General features: G+C 40.9%; 1 protein-coding gene and 1 pseudogene across 2 annotated transcripts in view; both read left to right on the top strand.

Moving 5' to 3' along the window:
• The window catches only part of SPATA19 (spermatogenesis associated 19), a 38,288-nt gene extending 14,791 nt beyond the window's left edge, over positions 1 to 23,497 (top strand). The window contains exons 1-7 of one of the 2 annotated variants that reach the window (XM_008021562.3): positions 18,647 to 18,763; positions 18,942 to 18,998; positions 19,492 to 19,623; positions 19,795 to 19,886; positions 21,564 to 21,641; positions 22,021 to 22,096; positions 23,320 to 23,497. In XM_008021562.3, the coding sequence (XP_008019753.1) occupies positions 18,686 to 18,763; positions 18,942 to 18,998; positions 19,492 to 19,623; positions 19,795 to 19,886; positions 21,564 to 21,641; positions 22,021 to 22,087 (504 nt within the window). In that variant the 5' untranslated portion in view covers positions 18,647 to 18,685 and the 3' untranslated portion in view covers positions 22,088 to 22,096; positions 23,320 to 23,497. Of the gene's footprint in view, positions 1 to 18,646; positions 18,764 to 18,941; positions 18,999 to 19,491; positions 19,624 to 19,794; positions 19,887 to 21,563; positions 21,642 to 22,020; positions 22,097 to 23,319 lie in introns of those variants that run through there. The other variant, XM_038004976.2, reaches the window with a different exon arrangement.
• LOC103248884 (calponin-2 pseudogene) lies at positions 291 to 1,246 on the top strand (annotated as a pseudogene).
• Positions 23,498 to 23,806: the final 309 nt, after the last annotated feature.

Raw genomic sequence — 23,806 nt, 5'->3', positions numbered from 1 at the left:
GAAACTAAAGAGAACACATGTAAATGTGTTCACGGATTAGAATACTTAATATCATTAAGATATCAATACTTCCCTCAGTGACCTACAGTTTCAGTGTATTTTCTATAAAAATTCATTTTTTTTCTTTTTTGCTGAAATAGAAGAATCCATCCTGAAATTTATAGGGAATCTCAAGAGACCCCAAATAACCAAAGCAATCTTGAAAATGAAGAATTAAAGATGGAGGTTTCACACTTGGGGGTTTCAAACATCTTACAAGCTACGGTAATCAGAACAGTATGGTACTCGTATAAAGACAGACACATAGCCCCTCTGGTCCGGTCCCGCCGCCGCGGCCGCCAGCCATGAACTCCACGCAGTTAAACAAAAGCCCCTCGTATGGCCTCTTGGCTGCGGTCACGAACCGGCTCCTGTCCAAATACGACCTCCAGAAGGAAGCAGAGCTCCGCAGCTGGATCGAGGGACTCGCTGGCCTCTCCACGGCCCCGAGTTGCAGAAGGGCCTGAAGGACTGGATTATCTTATGCACACTCATGAGCAAGCTGCAGCCAGCCTCAGACCCCAAGATCAACCGCACCGTGCAGAACTGGCACCAGCCAGAACACCTACGGCATGAACCCCGTGGACCTGTTTGAGGCCAGCGACCTGTTTGAGAGTGGGAACATGCTGCAGGTGCAGGTGTCTCTTCTCGCCCTGGCAGGGAAGGCCAAGACTAAGGGGCTGCAGAGCGGGGCGGACAGTGGTGACAAGTACTCGGAGAAGCAGGAGTGGGACTTGACGACGCCACCATGAAGGCCGACCAGTGCGTCATCGGGCTGCAAATGGGAACCCTCAAATGCACCAGCCAGTCCGGCATGACCGCGTACGGCGAGAGGAGGCATCTCTACGGACCCCAAGAACCACATCCTTGGCCCCCCATGGACCACTCGACCATCAGCCTCCAGATGGGTGCAAACAAGTGTGCCAGCCAGGTGGGCACGATGGCTCCCGGGACCCGGCGGCACGTCTATGACACCAAGCTGGGAACCAACAAGTGTGACAACTCTTCCATGTCCCCGCAGACGGGCTACACACAGGACGCCAACCACAGCTGCCAGGTCTTCGGCCTGGGCCGGCAGACATACGACCCCAAGTACTGCCCGCAAGGCACAGTGACCGATGGGGCTCCCTCGGGTGCAGGCGACTGTCCCGGCCCTGGGGAGGCCCCTGAATATTCCCCTTACTACCAGGAGGAGACCGGCTGCTGAGGCTCCCAGCATGCTCTCTCCCCACATTGTCTCCCCGTCTAGGTTTTTGGGTTTTTCTGTTTTCTTTTTTCTTTCTTTCTTTTTTTTTTTTTTTTTTTTTTTTGTACCTATTCAGTGCTGCCAATCAACCAAGCGTCTGTGAGTGGCGGCGTTGGATCAGGCAGCAGGGCTTTTTTCTCCTCTTGCCTTGGTTCCTTCGCAGGACTGAGCCACCAGGCTGTGGGGGAAGGGGTCAAGGCTCTATCCCAATGCGTGTAGGGTGAGGGTCCCTGTTGGCACGTTCAGGCTGTGGGCAGAACTGTGCTGGGAGAAGAGACCTGGGCATGGAGGGAACCGGTCCCGGAAAGTTTCCAGTTGCCTCGCCTCTTTCCCTTTTGTCAGCCGATCAGTTTGTGGTTTCTGTACCCGCAAAAGTTTCAGGAAGTATTTATAAAAGAAAATATATATATATACAGGTTTTTTTTTTTTTTTTTCCAGAGGAATGGGGCGGGGACAGTGGAGAGGTGCTGGAAAATGAGTCCCTTGGGAGAGGGAGCCCAGCCACGATGCTAAATAGCTCAGGCTCCTGAGTGGCTGGATTCCCCTAGGACCCTCAGACCAACAGACCTCAGACCCTCAGACCCATCTCATGGCCTGGTGGGGAAACTGAGGCCCGTACAAGGAAGTGGAATTATGAGTTGTTGGGGTCAAGCCTGAACCTCTATCGATGCTAATCTCCCTCCACCTCCCGCCCCTGCCACTGTGGCCTCAGTAGGTTTTTGTTGTTGCAGGCTGGAGTGCAGTGGGGCGATCTCGGCTCACTGAACCTCCACCTCCTGGGCTCAAGGGATTCTTCTACTTCAGTCTCCCCAGTAGAGTGGCTGGGACTGCAGGTGCTCCACCGCGCCTGGCTAATTTTTGTATTTTTAGTAGAGATGGGGTTTCACCATGTTGGCCAGGCTGGTCTCGAGCTCCTGACCTCAGGTGATCTGCCTGCCTTGGCCTCGCAAAGTATTGAGATTACAAGCATGAGCCACTGCGCCTGGCTCCTCAGTAGGTTTTAAGGGGCCCCAGCCCTTCTTTCCCCTTCCAGGCCTGACCAGCTATACTGCTCTGGTTCCCCGCCCCTCACACAGTCCACCAAGTACTGCACAGGAAACCCCACCCAGGGGCCCTGCACCATGAGATAATGAGAAATAAGGACTGTGGACCAAACGCAATAAAACTTCTGTTTGTAAGAAGACAAAGAAGAAGAAAAAAAAGACAGACATATAGACCAATGGAAAAGCATAGACAGCCCAGAAATAATCCCTCACATATATGGTCAAATAAATTTTGACAGTGGTCCAAGAGTATTTAATGGGGGAAAAACAGCCGTTTAAAAAAATAGTGTTGGAAAAACCGGGTATTTCTATGCAAAGAAATAAAGTTGACCCTTAACTTAAACCATATACAAAAATTAACTCAAAATGACTCAACGACCTTAGAAGAAAGCACAGGGGGAAAGGTTCATGGCATTGAAATTGTCAATAATTTTTTTTTGGGTGCGGAGGTAAAACACCAAAAGCACAGGCTACAAGAAAAAACAGATAAATTGGATTACATCAAAATTCAAAACTTTTGTGCATCAAAGAACACTATTAGTAGATGGAAAAGGGACCCATGGAACGGGGGAAGATATTTGCAAATCATCTATCTGATTAGAGGTTCGTGTCCAGAATGTATAAAAAACTCTTACAACCCAACAACAACAACAACAAAAAACCCAAATGACTTGATTAAAAAGTAGACAAAGAACTTCATAGACGGTTCTTTCAAGAAGATATACAAATGGATAATAAGCACATGGAAAGAAGCACAACATCACTAGTCATTAGTGAAAAGTATATCAAAACCACAATGAAATACTACCTTATACCCATTGGAATGGCTACTATATACATATTCAAAACAACAGAAAACAATAAATGTTAGTGAGAATGTAGAGAAATTGGAACCCTTGCACACTGTTGGTAGAAATGTAAAATGGTGCAGCTGCTGTGGAAAACAGTATGGTGGTCCCTCAAACAGTTAAAAATGAGTCTGACTGCAGTGGCTCATGCCTGGAATCCCAGCACTTTGGGAGGCCAAGGCAGGAGGATCATTTGAGGCCTGGAGTTCAAGACCAGGAAGACATAGGAAGACATAGGAGACATAGGAAGACCCTGTCTCTACAAAATAATAATAATAAAAAAAACCCAGCTGGGTATGGTGGTGCATGCCTGTGGTCCCAGCTACTCAGGAGGCTGAGGTGGGAGGATCACTTGATCCCAGGAGGTTGAGGCTGCAGTGAGCTATGATCATGCCACTGCATTCTAGCCTGGGCAACTGCATGAGATCCTGTCGCTAAACAATATTTTTTTAAATGAAATTATCATATGATTCAGAAATTCCACTTCTGGTTATATACCCAAAAGAACGGGAAGCAGGATCTTGAGGAGCTACATGTACAACTATGTTCATAGCAGCATTATCCACAAAGCCAAAAGGTGAAAGCAACCCACATGTTCATCAATGGACACATGGATTTTAAAAATGCGGTGTACACAATGGAATATAATTCAGCCTTAAAAATGGAAGGAAATTCTAAAATATGCTACCACGTGGATGAACTTTGAAGATATGCTAAGTAAAATAAGTCGGCCACAAAAAAAAAATACTGCAAGATTCTACTTATATAGAGTACTTAGAATAGTTAACCTTATAGTGAAAGAATGTAAAATCATGTTGCTAGGAGCTGAGGGTGGAGAGAATGGGGAGTTACTGTTTAATGGTAGAATTTTAGTTTTGTGAAATAAAAAGAGTCCTGGAAATGGATGATGGCAGTGGTTGCCCAACAGTGTGAATGTGCTTAATAACACTGAGCTGTACATTTAAATATGGTTAATATGGGAAATTTCATGTTACGTTATTTGACCAGAGTTAAAAATAATAGAAAGAAGTCTATATAAATATATACTTCACTTCTTTTAACTTCTTTTATAAGATTACATAAAGCAATTATTATCACATTGTATTATTGGATTTACAACATAATATAGATTTAATACGTATGATAATTGTACAAAGGAAGCTGAGGTGATGAAGGTGTACTGGAACAGGGTTTCTATAGTTTACTAGAATGAAGTTATTTTGATGTAGACTGTAATTACTTTGATGTAGACTGTAATTAATTAAGATGTATGTTATAATCCCTAAATCTGCCACTACCAAAAGTACAAATATACTGTTTAAAAAATCAAGAGGAATTAAATATTACACTAAAAGTATCTATTTGATACAAAAGAATATAATAAATAAAGAACAAGGAATAAAAAACTCATGAGACATATAGAAAACAAATAGTAAAATGGCAAATGTAAATTTAACCATATCAACAATAACATATGTGAATGGACTAAATAATCAAAAGGTGGAGATTGTTAGACTAGATGAAAAAAAAGATCTTACTCTATGCTGTCTATTAGAGGCATATTTTAGCTTCAAAGACACAAGAATTTAAAAATAAAAGGGGGAAAATATATGCCATGCAAACAATAACCGTAAGAGAGCTGGAGTGGCTATATTAATAGCAAAATATATTTTAAGACAAAAATATTTCTAGAGACAAAGTGATATTTCATAATGACAAAAGGAAGATATAACAATTGTAAATGTCTATGCCTGAAACAAGAGAGCTGTCAAATATTTGAAGCGATAACTGACTGAATTGGAAGGAAAAATAAACCATTCAGCAAGTAAGAGACCTAAACACTTGACTTTCAATAACTGAAAGAAAAAGTAGACAGAAAATCATTAGATGAATAGAAGACTTGAACAACAGTATTGACCAGCTTCATCTGAGAGCGAGAGAACACTTGAATCAACCAATGACAGCAGAATACATATTCTTTTAAGTATACTTGAAATCTTCTCTAAGATAGATCATATGCTATGCTATCAAATCTCAACAAATTTAAAAGAAACGAAATAAAAAAGTATATTCTCTGAACACAAAAGAATTAAATTAGACATCAACAGTGGGGAGAAATCTGGGAAATCTTCAAATATTTGTAAGTTAAACAACATTCAGGGATCCCTCCTTATCCTTGCTTTCACTTTCTGTGGTTTGACAGACAACTCAACTCAAATAGATCATATGCCTAAATGTAACAGCTATTATAAAATGATAAAACTCTTAGAAGAAAACAAAATATTCTTCATGACCTAAGATTGAGCAGAGTTCTTAGATATTATGCCAAAAACATATTTCACATGTGAAAAAAACATATTTCCAGTAAATGGAAAATTCCAGAAATAGACAATTCATAAGTTTTAAAGTATAAGCCATTTTCAGTAGCATGATGAAATATTGCTCTGTCCCGCTTGGGAAATAAATCATTCCTATGTCCAGCGTCTCTGTGTTGTCTGCGTTACCCACCCGTTACCCACCCACTCGGCTGACCTTTTGGTTATCAGTTTGACTGTCCCAGTGTCACCGTACTTGTGTTCGAGTAACATTTATTTTACTTTACGGACCAAAGTACAAGAGTTGTGATGCTGGCAATTCAGATATGCCTAAGAGAAGCTATAAAGTGCTTTTTTTTTTTTTTTTTTTTTTTTTGAGACGAAGTCTCGCTCTGTCCCCCTGGCTGGAGTGCAGTGGCCGGATCTCAGCTCACTGCAAGTTCCGCCTCCCGGGTTCACTCCATTCTCCTGCCTCAGCCTCCTGAGTAGCTGGGACTACAGGCGCCCGCCACCTCCCCCGGCTAGTTTTTTGTATTTTTTAGTAGAGACGGGGTTTCACCGGGTTAGCCAGGATGGTCTCGATCTCCTGACCTCGTGATCCGCCCGTCTCGGCCTCCCAAAGTGCTGGGGTTACAGGCGTGAGCCACCGCGCCCGGCCTAAAGTGCTTCTTTTAAGTGAAAAGGTGAAAGTTCTCAGTAAGGAAAGATAAAAACTATATGCTAAGTTTGCTGAGATCTAAGGTGACAATAAATCTTCTGCCCATGAAGCTGTGATGAAAGAAAAAGAAATTCATCCTAGTTTTGCTGACACACCTCAAACTGCAGAAGCTATGGCCACAGTGCCTAAGTGCTTAGTTAAGATGAAAAAGGCATTATATTTGTAGGTGGAAGACAGGACGTGTACTGATGGACAGGAATCGGATTTGGTACTATCAGCGGTTTGAGGCATCCATGGGGGTCTTGGAACATATTCCCTGCGGATAAGGGTATACTATTGTACTTCTAGATAACCCTTGGTAAAATAAGTCAATGTATTTTGGATTGAGTTTATAAGAATATGCAACTTACAGAATACAACTAAAGTTATGTTTAGAGGGAAATTTATATCTAACACCCACATTAGAAAAAAAGGAAGACCTCAAATCAATAATCTAAACTTCCACCTAATGAACTGGAAAAAGAACAGCAAACTAAGCCCAACACAAACAAAAGTAAAGAAAGAAAAAACAAACAAGAATTAGGAACAATGAAATAGAAAACAGAAAAATAACAGAGGAAAAACAAATACGGAATTTCAATGTAAACCAAAGGTGGTCTTTTAAAAGACTTTTTAAAATTTCACACACCTGTACACAGGTTGAGCAAGGAAACCTAGAGAACATAACAAATTACCAAAATTAGGACTGAAAGACAGGACATGACCACCAACACTATAGATATTAAAAAGTTTCCGTGGAAATACTACAAATAACTTAACAAATTAGACAATCTAGGTGAGTTGAGCTGTAGCTTCAAAACAATGCCTATCAAAATTCCAGCAGGCTTTTTTTTGGTAGAAATTAGCAAAATGATCCTAAAACTTCCATGGAAATGCAAAGAAATTAGAATAGCCAGAAAAGTATTGGGAAAAAAGATTTATACTACTTGATCTCATTTTACTACCAAGGTATAATTATCAAGACAATGTGGTGATGGTGAAAGGATAAGCATAGCCCAATGAAGTAAAATTGAGAATGCACAAAAGAATAAACTCTCATGGTCAATTTAATTTTTAACAAAGGTGCCAAGGCAATTCAGTGGGGGCAAAAACCAGTCTTTTCTACAAATGGTGTTGGTATAATTATATGTTCATAAGAAAAAGCATATACAGATCTTTACCTACAGCATATCCACAAAAACAACTCAAATAGATCATATGCCTAAATGTAACAGCTACTATAAAATGATAAAACTTTTAGAAGAAAACAAAATATTCTTCATGACCTTAGATTGAGCAGAGTTCTTAAATATGATGCCAAATTGAAAAAATATTTGAATTCATCAAAATTAAAACATTTTGCCTTCAAAAGAAAACATTAGGAAATTGAAAGACAAGCAAGAGACTGGAGAAAGTTCTTGCAAATCATAATCTGATAAAGGACTTGCATTCAGGATATATAAAGAACTCGATAATAAAAAGAAGACAACTTAATTTTTTTTAAAAATAAATATTTGAATATTATATCAACTTTTATATATAACATATATGTTTTATGTGTATATATATCATATATATCAAAATCCTTACATATAATGATATATAAAAATCTTTATATATGTTATACATACATAAATATTTAGATATATATAAAACATACATAAGTTATATACATGTTGGTGTAATAGCTAACACCTATATATCTTATATCTAATATATAGTTTATTAGCTATCTAATATATATCATATATATCAAAATCTTTATATATAAACATATAGAAATCTTTATATATGTTATATGTATATAAAGATTTAGATATATAAAAAACATACATGCAAGTTATATATATGTTGGTGTAATATCTAATATGTAGTTTATTAGCTATCCAATGTAATATAAACAGATTATCAATATTATAAGCTATCAGAAAAATGCAAGTTAAGGCAGATGATATGCCTCTTTACACACCAACTAGAATGTCTATGATAAAAAAATGTTGTGAGGATCTGAAGAAACTTCAGCCTTCATACCTTGCTGATAAAAATGTAAAATGTTACGGAAAAAAGTTTGACATTTCTTAAAAAGTTAAATGTATATCAAATATTTAAAGAGGAACTACTACTCATCCTTTTACAGACTCTTCCAAAAAACAGAAGAAAAAAGAAAGTATTCCAACTCATTCTATGAGGTTTAAAAAATCAAGAGGAATTGAATGGTACAAAACCCTGATACCAAAACCGGACAAGGACATCAGAAGAAAATAAATTATTGCCCAGTATCTCTTATAGATGGAAATATTCTCAACAAATAATAGCAAACTGAATTCAGCACATATAAAAAGGATTGTACTTTATTACCAAGTGGGATTATCCCTGGAGTTGGTTTAACATTTGAAAATCAAAAACTAATGTAGTACACAATATTAATAGAGTAAAAGCCACAACCACATGGTTCACCTCAATAAATTCAGAAAAAGCATTGGACAAAATCCAATGCTTTTTGATTACTAAAACACTCCAAAAAGTGGGAATAAAAAGTGAACTTTATAAACCTGATAAAAAACATCTATGAAAAAATTCTCAACTAATACTATCCTTAATGGTGAAAGACCATACTTTTCTCCTAAAATCAGGAGCAAGAAAAAGATGTTTACTCTCTTCAGTTCTATTTAATAATGTATAGCCAGGACAATTAAGCAAGAAAAATAAATGAAAGGCATTCAGATTGGAAAGGAAGAAGGAAAATTATTTGCAGATGACCTGATCTTGTATATAAAAAATTTTAAGGAATTCACTAAAAAACTTTTACAAGAAATGAGTTCAACAAAGTTGTGGCATACAAGATTATTATTCAAAAATCCACTATACTTCTATACACTAGCAATGAAAAACCCAAAATGAAATTAAGAAAAAAATTCCACTTAAACTAGCACTAAAAAGATAAATTCCTAAGAATAATAACAAATGAAGTGCGAGACTTGTACACTGAAAATGACAAAACTTTGTTATAAGAAATTTCGGATCTAAATAAATAGAAATAAATGTCTATGGATGGAAGACTTAATATTGTCAAAAGGGCAGTACTCCCCAAATTGATGAATAAATCCCTATTAAAATGCCAGTAGACTTTTTTTATATTCTAAAATTCATATGGAAATTCAAGGATCCCACAATAGCTAAAACAATCTTGAAAAAGAACAAAGTTGGAGAACTCAAACTTTGTGGTATGTTAAAGCATACTACAAAGCTACAATAATCAAGACAGTGTGGTACTGGCATAAGGATAGACACAATGGTTAATTGAAAGTCCAGAAGTAAACTCTTACATTTATAATAAACTGATTTTTGACAAGGATGACAAGACAATTCAATGGATAAAGAATATTCTTTCTAATAAATGCTGTGGGGACAACTGGATATCCACATGCAAAAGAATGAAGTTGGGTCCTCTGCCTTACACTATCGATAATAATTAACTAAAAATGAATCATAGACATAAACACAAGAGCTACAACTATTAAACTCTTTGAAGAAACATAGGATTAAATCTTTATGGTCACAGGTTGGGCAATGGTTTCTTAGATTTGACACCAAAAGCATAAGAAACAAAAATAAAAAGAGATAAATTGGGCTTCATAAAAAATTCAAAACTTCTGTGCTTAAAATAACATCTTTAAGAAAGTGAAAAGGCAACCCACAGAATGGGAGAAACTATCTGTAATCATATATCTGATAAGACACTTGTACAAGGGATACATAAAAATTCTAACAACTCTACTATAAAAGATAAATAATCCAATTATAAAATGAAAAAGGACTTAAGTATATATTTATCCAAAGAAGAGATACAAATGACTAATAATTACATGAAAAGATACTCAGCATCATTAGTCATTAGAGAGAGACAAATCAAAACCACTATAAGATACCACTTCACACTCACTAGGATGGCTAAAATCAAAATGACAGGTAATAATGCTGGCAAGAATGTGGAGAGATCAAAACCCTCATACATTGATGATGGGAAAGTAAAATGATTCAGGCATTTAAAAAACATTTTAACAGTACCTCAAAATGTTAAACACAGGGTTACCATATGACCTGGGAATTCTACCGCTAGATATAAACCCAAGAGAATTAAAACATATGTCCATACAAAAACCTGTACACACAAATGTTCACAGTAGCATTATTCATACCAAAACATAGAGACAATCCGAATGTCCATCAGCTGATGAATGGATAAACGAAATGTGATACATTCATATAATGGAATACTACACAAGGAATTAATTGCTGATATCTGCTATAATGTGGATGACCCACAAAAATGTTATCTTCAGTTATGAAAGACCAGATATTGTATGATTCTATTCATATGAAATGTCCAGAATAAGCAAGTCTATAGAAACAAAGTAGATTGGTGGTGGCCTAATGCTGAGAGAGAGGGTTGGGGGAAAATAAGGGTTGACTACTAATGGGTACGGGGTTTTGTTTTTGGAGTGATAACATTATTCTAAAATTAGGTCGAGGTGATGGTTGTACATCCATCCAGTGAATATACTAAAAACTACTGAACTGTATATTTTAAATGGGTGAATTTTATGGAATGTGAATTATGTCTCAGTAAAGCTGTTAAGAAAAAGTAAAACATGTTAAGCATAAAGTTATCAATCTAGTCCCAGGAATTTACCCAAGAGAAACAAAATATATTTCCATTCCACATAATATTTTTTCAAATGTTCATCACAGATCATGGTGGATGGGAGGAGGACTAGATTGTATTTCCAGACAGAGCAGCATGTGGAGGCTAGCATTACGAATTTTAGCTCCAGATTGACTGCAAGAACAAACAAGCTGTCGTGAGAGGACCCACAGACCCTCTGAAGCAAGTGGACTTCTCCTGCAGGACCCGGGAGACATCCCAAATACTGTGAGTGCCCCGACTGTGGAAGTGGGAAAGGGAGGCCCTCCTCTGCTGAACACACACCCCCACGGAGAAGCTGAAGGACTATTTGTGGGAGACGTTTCTGACTTTACCTGGAGCTGAGTCAACTTAGAGAGCCCAGCCGAGCGAAATGCAGGGGTAGAGAAAGCAGCAGGAAGGTCCTGGGAGCTCGCTGGGTCCCCAAGCAGCCCATTCCTGCCTGGCACCACAGGGATCGTTCAGGAGGGTGGCCAGAGGAGCAGGGAGTAAAACTTCACAGCCAGAAGGAATTCTCTAGCTGAACTTTGTAACAATTTGAACTGGGTGAGAAGCCTCCTGGTCGGAACATGGGGGAGGGCGAGAATCCCGCTTGCAGACTTCACAGCCAGAGAATAACTAAAGCCCTTTTCTTTCACAGCTGGGAGGCTTAAAGCCTCCGGCAAGTTTTCAAGCCCTATCGCCCTCCGACTGGAAAAAGACTGAGGGCTGTTCAGAGGACACAGAGGGAGTGAGACTAGTCCTTCAGATTCTGTGGGACCTGGGTGAGGCCTGTGACTGCTGGCTTTGCCCCACTTCCTGGACAACCTGCATGACTCAGCAGAGGCAGCCATAATCCTCCTAAGTACACAACTCCAGTTACCTGGGAATCTCACCCCCATCCCCACAGCACCTGTAATCCCAACTACTTGGAAGGCTGAGGCAGCAGAATTGCTTGAACCTGGGAGGTGGTGATTGCAGTGAGCTGAGACCATGCCACTGCCCTCTACCCTGGGCGACAGAGTGACGCTCCTTCTCAAAAATAAATAAATAAGGAAAGAAGCACAAAGAACACCTGGGAAATTCATTGCAAAAAGATCTTTGCCTGGGCACACTGTCATCAGATTATCCAAAGTTAAGATGAAGAAAAGAATCCTAAGAGCTGTGAGACAGAAGCACCAGGTAACCTATAGAGGAAAACCTATCAGATTAACAGCAGATTTCTCAGCAGAAACCCTGTAAGCTAGAAGAAATTTGGGCCCCTATTTTCAGCTTCCTCAGACAAAACAATTATCAGCCAAGAATTTTGTATCTAGCAAAACTAAACATCATATTTGAAGGAAAGATTCAGTCATTTTTAGATAAACAAATGCTCAGAGAATTCTCCATTACCAAGCCACCACTACAAGAACTGCTAAAGGAACTCTAAATCTTTAAACAAATCCTGGAAACACATCAAAACAGAACCTCTTTAAAGCACAAATCACACAGGACCTATAAAACAAAATGCAAGTTAAAAAGCAAAAACAAAATGCAAAAAACAAAGCAAAGTACACAGGCAACAAAGAGCATGATGAATGCCCCGGTACCTCACATTTCAATACTAACTTTGAATGTAATGTGAATGGCCTAAATGTTCCACTTAAAGATACAGAACCACAGAATGGATAAGAACTCACCAACCATCTGCTGCCTTCAGGAGACTCACCTAACACATAAGGACTCACATAAACTTAAAGTAAAGGGGTGGAAAAAGGCATTTCATGCAAACGGACACCAAAAGCGAGCAGGAGTATCTGTATCAGACAAAACAAACTTTAAAGCAATAGAGTTAAAAGGGACAAAGAGGGACATTATTTAATGGTAAAAGGCCTTGTCCAACAGGAAAATATCACAACCCTAAACATATATGCACCTAACACTGGAGCTCCCAAATTTATAAAATGATTACTAATAGACCTAATAAATGAGATAGACAGCAACACAATAATAGTGGGGGACTTCAGTACTCCACTGACAGCACTAGACAGGTCATCAAGACAGAAAATCAATGAAGAAACAATGGATTTAAGCTATACCTTGGAACAAATGAACTTAACAGATATATACAGAATATTTCATCCAGCAACTGCAGAATACACATTCTATTCAACAGTACATGAAACTTTCTCCAAGATAGGCCATATGATAGGCCATAAAATGAGCCTCAATAATTTTAAGAAAATTGAAATTATATCAAGCACTCTCTGAGATCACAGTGGAATAAATCTGGAAATCAACTCCAAAAGGAACCCTCAGAACCATGCAAATATACGGAAATTAAATAACCTCCTTCTGAATGAGCATTGGGTCAAAAACGAATTCAAGATGGAAATTAAAAATGTCTTCAAATTGAATGACAATAATGACACAACCTATCAAAACCTCTGGGATACAGCTGAGGCAGCGCTAAGAGGAAAGTTCATAGTCCTAAACGCCTACATCAAAAAGTCTGAAAGTGCACAAATAGACAATCTAAGGTCATACCTCAAGGAGCTAGAGAAACAAGAACAAACCAAAGCCAAATACAGCAGAAGAAAGGATATAACCAAGATCAGAGCAGAACTAAATGAAATTGAAACAAACAAACAAAAAAATACAAAAGATAAATGAAACAAAAGCTGGTTCTTTGAGAAGATAAATACAATTTATTTATTTTTGAAAACATAAATTGATAGATGATTTGGATTTATCTTTGAAAAGATAGATAAAATTTATAGCCCATTTGGATTTTCTCTCTTCTTTTCTTAGACAAAACAAGATTAACCAAGAAAAGAAGAGAGAAAATACAAATAACCTCACTAAGAAACGAAACAGGAAATATTACAACTGACACCACTGAAATACAAAAGATCATTTAAGGCTACTATGAACACCTTTATGCAGATAAACTAGAAAACCTAGAAGAGATGGATAAATTCCTGGAAAAATATAACCCTCATAGCTTAAATCAGGAAGAATTAGATAACCTGAACAGACCAATAACAAGCAGCAAGATCGAAACAGTAATTAAAAAATTACAAAAAAAAAAGTCCAGGACCAGATGGAGTCACAGGAGAATTCTACCAGACATTCAGAAAAAGAACTGGCACCAATCCTTTTGACACTATTCTACAAGATAGAGAGAGAAAGAACCCTCCCTAATTCATTCTATGAAGCCAGTATCACCCTAATACCAAAACAAGCAAAGGACACAACCAAAAAAGAAAACTATACACTGATACCCTTGATGAACATAGATGCTAAAATCCTTAACAAAATACTAGCTAACAAAATCCAATAGCATATCAAAAAGGTAATCCACCATGATCAAGTCGGTTTCATACCAGGGATGCAGGGATGGTTTCACATATGCAAGTCAACAAATGTAATCCACCACATAAACAGAACTAAAAACAAAAATCATATGATCATCTCAATAGATGCAGAAAAAGCATTTGACAAAATCCAGCATCCCTTTATGATTAAAATCCTCAGCAAAATAAGCATCCAAAGGACATACTCTAATGTAATAAAAGCCATCTATGACAAACCCACAGTCAATATAATACTGAATGGGGAAAAGTTGAAAGCATTCCCTCTGAGAATGGGAACAAGACAAGGATGCCCACTCTCACCACTCCTCTTCAACATAGTACTGGATGTCCTAGCAAGAGCAATCAGACAAGAGAATGAAATAAAGGGCATCCAAATCGGTAAGAGGAAGTCAAACTGTCCCTGTTTGCTGATAATATGACCGTTTACCTTGAAAACCCTAAGGACTCTTCCAGAAAGCTCCTAGAACTGATAAAAGAATTTAGCAAAGTTTCCAGATACAAAATTAATGTACACAAATCAGTAGGTCTTCTATACACCAACAGTGACTAAGTGGAGAATCAAATTAAGAACTCAACACCTTTTATAATAGTTGCAAAAAAATAAAATACTTAGAAATATACTTAACAAAGGAGTCAAAAGACCTCTACAAGGAAAACTACAAAACGCTGCTGAAAGACATCATAGATGACGCCTACAAATGAAAACACATCCATGCTCATAGATGAGTAGAATCAATATTGTGAAAAATGACCATACTGCCAAAAAGCAATCTATAAATTCAATGAAATCTCCATTAAAATACTGCAATCATTCTTCACAGAGTTAGAAAAAAACAATTCTAACATTCATATGGAACCAAAAAAGAGCCCACATAGCCAAAGCAAGACTAAGTAAAAAGAACAAATCTGGAGGAATCACACTACCTGATTTCAAACTATACAGTAAGGCCACAGCACCAAAACCAGTGTCGTACTGATATAAAAATAGGCACATAGGCCAATGGAACAGAATAGGGAACCCAGAAATAAACCCAAATACTTACAGGCAACTGATCTTTGACAAAGCAAACAAAAACGTAAAGTGGGGAAAGGATACCCTTTTCAACAAATGGCACTGGGATAATTGGCTAGCCACGTGTAGGAGAATGAAATTGGATCCTCATCTCTCACCTTACACAAAACTCAACTCAAGATGGATTAAGGACTTAAATCTAAGAACTGAAACTATAAAAATTCTAGAAGATAACATTGGAAAAACCCTTCTAGATATTGGCTTAGGCAAGGATTTCATGACCAAGAACCCAAAAGCAAATGCAATAAAAACAAAGATAAATAGCTGGGATCTAATTAAATGAAAGTGCTTTTGCAGGACAAAAGGAACAGTCAGCAGAATAAACAGTCAACCCACAGAATGGGAGAAAAATCTTCACAATCTGTACATCTGACAAAGGACTAATATCCAGAATCTACAACAAACTCAAACAATCCCATCAAAAAGTGGGCTAAGGACATGAATAGACAATTCTCAAAAGAAGACACACAAATGGCCCACAAGCATATGAAAAAATGCTCAACATCACTAATGCTCACGGAAATACAAATCAAAACCACAATTCAATACCACCTTACTCCTGCAAGCATGGCCAGAACCAAAAAAATCAAAAAACAATAGATGTTGGCATGCATGTGGCAATCAGGGAGCACTTCTACACTGCTGGTGGGAATGTAAACTAGCACAGCCACTATGGAAAACAGTGTAGAGATTCCTTAAAGAACTAAAAGTGGAACTACCATTTGATCCAGCAATCCCACTACTGGGTACCTACCCAGAGGAAAAAAGTCATTATTCAAAAAAGATACTTGCACATGCATATTTATAGCAGCACAATTCACAACTGCAAAATCGTGGAAGCAACCCAAATGCACATTAATCAATGGGTGGATAAAGAAACTGTGGTATATATACACAATGGAATCATAGCCATAAAAAGGAATAAATTAATAGCATTTGCAGTAAACTGGATGAGATTGGAGACTATTATTCTAAGAGAAGTAACTCAAGAATGAAAAACCAAACATTGCATGTTCTTGCTGATGTGTGGGAGCTAAACTATGAGGATGCAAAGGCATAAGAATAATACAATGAACTTTGGGGACTTGGGGGGAAAGATGGGAGGGGTCGAGGGATAAAAGACTACAAATATGGTGCAGCATACACTGCTTGGGTGATGGGTGCACCAAAATCTCAGAAGTCATCACTAAAGAACTTACTCATGTAACCAAACACCACCTGTACCCCAATAACTTAGGGAAAAATAAAATTAAAAAATTAAACACCACCACCAACATGTTCATCACAGTGTTATTCATAGTAGACCCCAAATGGACACCATTTAAGGTACCTCAACTGGTGAATGGACAAATTGTGGTATGTCCATGCAGTGGAATACTACCCCATAATAAAAAGGAGTGAATTACTGACACATGCTACAAGGTATGTAGATGACTCTCCCAAACACGCTTGATGAAATAAGCCAGAGATAATATGGTATAGTTCCATATGTATGAAATGTCCAGAAAAGGCACATCTCTAGAGATAGGAAGCAGATTGGTGGGACTGAGAATAGAAGCCGAGGTTGCCTGCAAATGGGCATGACAAACATTTTTGGGGTGATGGATATATTCTGTATTGTTGTGATGGTTGCACAATTCTCTGAATCCACTAAAATTATTTATTTATGCATTATGATGGGTAAATTTTATATTATTTAAATATATCACAATAAAATTGTGTAGTCTAGAAACTAATGAAAATTTTACTTCTGAAGTGAGTTAGAACAAGGTTGAAGGTATAGGGGAAGAGATGGAATGTCCTTGAATATATCTGTTCATGTAGTTTTGATTTCTGAATCACATTAATATTTTAAATAGTCAAAAATAAAATTATATCAGTAAGGATTAAAACATAAATTTTGGGGGATAGCCACAGAAACAGAGATGTTGACAATTAATTTCATCTGCTGTTTTACAATTTCCAGTCTTCCTTGGAGTTAGGTTGGGGCCATAGGACTAGTTCTAGACCAAAGGCTCTAAGTTGGAGCCTCTGAGCTGAAATGTCGAACACTGGCCTGATTCCTCTCTGTGCTCTCTTCCCTGCTTTGGCAGTCATGGAGCTCACATCCTCTGAGTGTGGACCTGTGAGTCTCCACATGGCACACAATTGCTCTGAAATTACCCAACTTGCGCCAGAGCTTTTGAGAGTGAGAAATAAACATTTTTGATTTGGAGATTGGTTTGTCGCCTCAGTCCTCAGCAGAGCCTAGCCTATTCTGACTATGCCAGGGATGGTATAAAATTGAGGCGAATTGTTGAGAGCAAAGAAGTGTAGTGGCTCTATCGGGGAATTGGAGAAAGTGATAAAAGGTTTTCTATAGTCCTGAGAAGAATAAACATGGGAAAACTTATGGAATATTAGAGTTAGAAGAAAACTAGAGACACAACTTTATCCCTTTCAGTATAAGGCAAAGAAATTCAGACCAGAGGGACTAATGATTAGGTCAAGAGCACATAACAAGTTGTTGCAGGACAGGTTGTTACTGGTGGAGGGTGTTCAGGTTCTTGGCATCTTGAACAAAGAAATGGACAAAACACACAAACAAAGCAAGGAAAGAATGAAGCAACAAAGGCAGAGATTTAATGAAAATAGAAGTACACTCCACAGGATGGGAGCAGACTGGTTACAGAATTTTCTGGGGTTTAAATAACCTCTAGGGGTTTCCCATTGGTTACTTGGTATATACCCTATGTAAATGAAGTAGTGGCTCATGATCAGTCTGATTGGTTGTGGAAAGTGACCAATCAGAGGCTGAAGTGAAGTTATAAAGTTATAACTCTATGCAAATGAAGACCTGGCCCACAACCAGCTTGATTGGTTGTGGAAGGGGACCAATCAGAGGTACTTTCAGTTTTTCATCTGCCATGCAGAAAAGGAGAGGGTTGCCAAGGGAGTAGGCTCTGGTTCTTTTGTTACTTGGGCATGGAAAGTTGGGGTTTTCCTTTTGATTTAGTTCTAGGAAGTCAGTGTGAATCGGCCTTAGGTTTCCTGCCTCCAGACCCTATCCTCCTGCCTCGAGGTGAGCTCCCAAATTAGTGCTTTCCCAAGAAAAGAATTCAAGGGTGAGCCAGTGGTGTTAGACAGCAATCTTTTATTCACTGGTTCTGCTCCTTGAAGCAGGGTAACTCATAAGCAGTGCACCCAGAGCCCGAAATGCAGGGGCTCTTGGCAACTGCATTTATACTCACATACCTCATTTTCAAAGGGAGGCCATTGTCACATCATCATGGGTCAACCAATCAGGTGGACACCTCCTTTTAATGACTTTCCTGTCCCATAGGAGTTCTCAGGCAGCTTCAATGGAAGGAGGGAGCCAAGAAGGGGCCCTGGTATACATTCAAAGATGATAATTACAACATGGATTGTGTATATTCTTGCTCGGAAAGGTGCAGGGCTTCCCTTCCTACCAATAACCAGTTCGGTAAGCAGCTTGGTGGTAGTCACATGGAATAATTTCTCATGTATCTTCTCCACCTCTGGGACCCTGCTGCACTTCAGAGAGCTATTACAAATAACTCTGAGTAACAGTTGTCGGGGGTGGGTGGGAGGAGCTGGGATTCTAGGTTTTCTGAGGTAACCAACTCGCTAATTTGTTCCAGGACATTGACGTTGTGGAAAGCGAGGCTGTGTCTGTACTACAGCATTGGCTGAAAAAAGTAAGTAAGATTTCTTTATGACTCAGGGTATCCAAAATCCTAGAGAGCTGGTCTCAGTGGGTGTGGGGATCTGGATTTCCTTCTTCATGGAACTGGAACTCAAGTTCATTGCCAGACACCCTTCCTAGATTTGAGTCTAATTTCTTCACATGTCCTGGAGGACACTGTGGCTTGTGTCCTGGTAGGAAACATGTTAGCACCACCACTAATGCTGTCCTGCTTCGCAAGCATCCTGGCTTAAGGGTTTCAGCTGCATCCTTCCCAGCTCAAGGGTGTCTCAGGAATACCTTGGGATAGGGCCAGGTACTTAGGGAGTTCCAAGGACTTCACAGGAAAGAAGCTTATTGCAGGAATAGCAAGGTAAGGAGTGTATGTGTGTGGATATGCAGTGTGTGAGTTGTGATGGAGAATGAATAAAAGGGAAAGAAGAGGAGAAGAAGACCCAGGGTTGGAGGCAGAGTGACGTTTTCAGAGGGAATTCCTCACCTTTCAGACAGAAGAAGAGGCTTCTCAGGGCATAAAAGAAAAGCTGTCCATCAACTACCCTTCCCAGGGTGTAAGGGAGAAGATGTCCACGGACTCCCCTCCCACCCATGGCCAGGATGTCCATGTGACCAGAGATGTGGTAACTGAGAGTTTGAGATGTTGCATGGGAGTGGGGGTGAGGGAGAGGGAAGAGGCAGGAGGGGCACCGTAAATGATTCTGGGCAAGGGTAAGGCGCTCGTCTGAGCTCTGTGCCAGCCCAGTTGGGGGCCACACTGGGCAGGAATCACATGGACCCTCTGGATTTCCCAGGTGAAGCACCACCTCTCTAAGTCTGATATGTCGGCAAACCAGAGCCAAGAGGTCCTAGAGGAGAGAACACGAATCCAGTTCATAAGATGGAGGTAAGTCGTCCCATTTGCCCTGGGTGAAGGAGGGAGAGGGAGAGATGCGCAAGCCCCTCTCTTCACGAGCCCGCAGATGCTCTTCTCTAGAGGTGTCGTCTTTGGCTGACAAATTTCTCAGCCTTGCTTTGGGGTCTTAAGGGAATATTCTTGCTATCTTGAAAGCCCAGCTCATTTCTACATTTTTAAATGACTTGAGGGGTTGGAAAACTGGGCTTGCACTCCATTTCTTAAATGCTTCTGAATACATTTCAGACTTCTGTTATTTTTGCACTTGAGTTGCTCAGAAGTGGCTGCACTTTAAAGAGCTGAAAGAAAATAAGCTCTTCAAATGCAGAAGCCAAAGTTCTCATCTGCAACCGAGGTGTGTGGAGGCTTCCCAGCGCCCGAGGCTAGAATTCTGCGCTTGGTCATGGTGGCTTCGCCAGCCTCCCGGGTGTCTGCCAGCTCACAGCCATCCCTACTGCCTCTCTTGGCTCTGCAGATGCTGAGCCACGAGGCCCAGGGAGCTGGCCTGAAGCCATCACTCTTCAGACAAAGGCTTTCCTATTTCCTTTCCTGCACCTGTGTTCACTGGGACTCTCTGAAGCACATCAGCTCCCCCTTCCCAGGAGAGGGACTGAGGGCTTAGACTGGTCCTCTGGGAAACTGAAGGAGACCTCTCCCCTTCCTCCTCTCTTCTCCCTTTCCCTGCCGCATCAGCGGTGTTGATCTGTTGTATCAAGGACGCTCCACTTCTCAAGAAATGGTTTCCATGTGCTTACCCCTTCTAGTGGCATCTGCCTTTTAAGAAGACTCAAATGCACAGTAATTACATAACCAAAAGGAATAACATGGTGGGATCTGAGAGGTCCCTGGGAAAGAGGTTTTTTGGATGGGAAGCCTTCTGAGGCCCCTAAAATCATAAATGTTGTTGATTATAATCCAGGCTTTCCTGTGCCCGATGTGGTTGTGCTATGGAATTGCGGACATCGTGCTCCTTGGTTTGGATAACACACACATCATCTTCCAATATTTTAAAAATCTTGGCTGTATAATAAAACTAGATTTAAGCTTTTGAGACAGGCTACAGGAATCAATTATCTACATATAATTTTTCCACTCTGGATTTCCTACAAAGATTTTAAACCAAAAGCCTCTGCCTATCTTCCCCCACAACCCACTGGTTTTGGTGTCCCCCTCTTATTTCAGTAAGTATGTAGTCCGGAAATATATATCCCTTTATGAAACAAGCAAAGAGGCTCCCCAGGAGACCCCACAACTTCCTCACTCTAGGCTTTCCTAGAAGCATCTCTGGACCGCAGTGGGCGTGGGGTGATGCAGGTCATCAAGAGCTGACGATAGGACAGGAATTCAGAAGACTGAATTCAGAAGGGTGAATTCCATGGCTCATGAGACCACTGCCTGCTGCCTTTAGAAAGGGCGCTCAACTCTGTGTCCCTGGCTCTCCCTGGGACAGTCTGTTACCTGTCCAGCATTACTGGGGGCTCACGGGTACCTGGTTAGTAAAAAAAAAGCTTTGTGCTCATGAGTCAAGAAGGGGGAGAGACCAGCTCAAAAGTTCATGGTGTTGGGGCAAGAGCCATTGTTTGCAGGATCCCAACTCTAGCAGTTCTCTATGCCTGTTAAGAAAGAAACTCAGATCCCATATACCAATGCACGAATGGCCTTTTGCAGCCACACTCGTATCTTCCAAGTGCCAAGTGAGATGACAGAGGACATCATGCGAGATCGAATAGAGCAGGTGAGACGAAGGTAAGCTGTTTGGGACTGGTTGATTTGCGTTCCCGACTGGGGGCAGGTAGTGTGGGGGTGACTGCTGGGTTTCCCACCCACACCCACCAGTGCTCTCTCTGGTACACAAACATCAAGAGCAGGGGCACACGGTTCCCAGGGCTGCGTCTTATCTTCTGTGCTCCACATGACAGGGCTTTGCCAGCCTCCCATAGTGTCTGCCAGTGCCCAGAAGGGCTCCAGGCTAAGGGCCTGTTCAGATGACTGTGCTCCCAGGCCCAGTGCGGCCACGGCCTAGGCATGGCCTGCCCTCCCACCCCAACCCCTGTGCCGTGGTCTGGGTAGCCTCTGCTATCAGGCAGCCTCCCTCCACCTGACCCTTCTCCTCTGTCCCCTGCAGCATCTCCCGTCTTGCAGATGTCTCAGCTCAGGACTTCAGTATGAGACCCTCCTACTCAGACTGCTAAGAGCAACAGGTGAGAGCTGACGGATGAGGAACCGGGCAGAGAAGATGGTTATCCTGGGCAGTGGGAAGGGGCACTGCAGCAGGGAACTTGGTAAAGAGGCTTAGCCTCTCCCTACTGGGGAAGGGCCTGCACTCAGGGCCAGTAGAGGAGAGGAGGGCAGGCTGCCTTGGGCTCCCGCAATGCCTCTCTTAAGTTTGTGGAAGCACTTGAAGTCAAGTTTCAGATTGGCTTCCTGACTTTGTGGTGTCAGAGAGCACTGCCTCTGCATCATTTATGGGCCTGGGCTTTCGTGTTTAGGAGGTTGTGGTGGAGCCTGCAATTCTGCATTTCTCAAAGTTTCTGGGCATTGTCACTGCTGGTCTGCTGACCTCACCTTGAGTCACAGATCGTAGTGTCAGGGAGAGGCTGTATAGGTTTTAGACCTGCCACCAACTTGTGAGGTGACTTTGGGTCCCATGGTCTCTTTCCTTGTGCTTGGCCCAGTGGTCACACAGGGGCTGTTTGTGAGGCCCTGGGAGGTGGAAGGCCAGTGGCAGGATAAACAACCACAGGAGCTCTCCAGGATGCAGCCCCTGAGCCTGTGGTGAACAGCTGTGCTGGCCATCCTGGGGCTAAGGGAGAGATTTAGGCACAGAGACCTCAGCATGCTTACAGGAAGGCTGCTGGAGAGCAGTACCAGCATTTACTGAGCACTTACTGTATGCCAGCTTCTGCACAAGGTAGTTTGTCAGGGTTTCTCATCTGATCCAAAAAACAATCTTAAGAGAGGGCATCGTTTGTGTCCATTATACAGAAGGCAGAACTTAAGTCAAGCCAGGGAGCAGATGCTGGGTTCCAATTCAGCTCCACCATGGGCAAGTTACATAATGCCACTGTGCCTCAGTTTCTTTATTGCAACAGAGTATCTACTTCAGAGGGTTGTCTTGGGGGTGATGGTGTCTGGCACATGGTAAATGCCATATCAATTGTTTGCTCATATTAGTAGAGGTGAAGAACAGGAAGTGCTGGGAGGGTACACAGTTCGCAGGGGCTTCTGAGCTGGAAGAAACAGACTCAGGCTTCAATTCCAGCTGCCTGATGAACCACTGTCTATTCTTCCATGGGTTTCTGCTCTCTAGATGGAGCTGTGGGAACGCGGAGAACAGTGGGGTTACAGGGAGTCATCAGCAGCCCTACCCCTTGGCCAACCACATCTCCCTGCTGTGTCCCCTGGGCATTTCTCTACCTCCTAGGTGGAAGTCCTTCAGGGTCCAGCAGCAACTTGTATCAGAAGAACATCCTTCTCTGCTTGACCTGACGAAGGGCCAGACCTGGGCAGAAAGACTCCAGCAGGTGAGCTCTTCGTGCGACAGTGTCAGCACTGGAGTCTTCTTGCTGAACTGCGAATAAAGAGACGTGCTATTTAACAACTCACCCTGTTGCTGGTTGGGGTGCCGTGTCATTCATTTGTTCATTCATCAGACACTGAGTACCTCACAGGCCTGGCTCTGGGGACACTGACTTACAGCCTGAGGGAGACAGACAGCAACCATTCCAGCAATGGGACAATGGTGATATGGGTGCTACTGGAACATAAGAAGGAGTGCTCTGTGACTGGGGCAGGGGGAACTTTTTGAGGGAAGTGTGCTGGTTTGTTTCAGACATTTATGTTATCTGTACTTATTCCTTCTCTAACTCTCTTCCTTTTTAATGTAGGTTTGGTTTCTGACCTATATCCTT

This window comes from Chlorocebus sabaeus, chromosome 1, assembly GCF_047675955.1.
Source record: "Chlorocebus sabaeus isolate Y175 chromosome 1, mChlSab1.0.hap1, whole genome shotgun sequence".
NCBI lineage: Eukaryota > Metazoa > Chordata > Mammalia > Primates > Cercopithecidae > Chlorocebus > Chlorocebus sabaeus.
The sequence above is the reverse complement of the archived record's forward strand: the minus strand, read 5'-3'. Positions and strand labels throughout refer to the sequence as shown.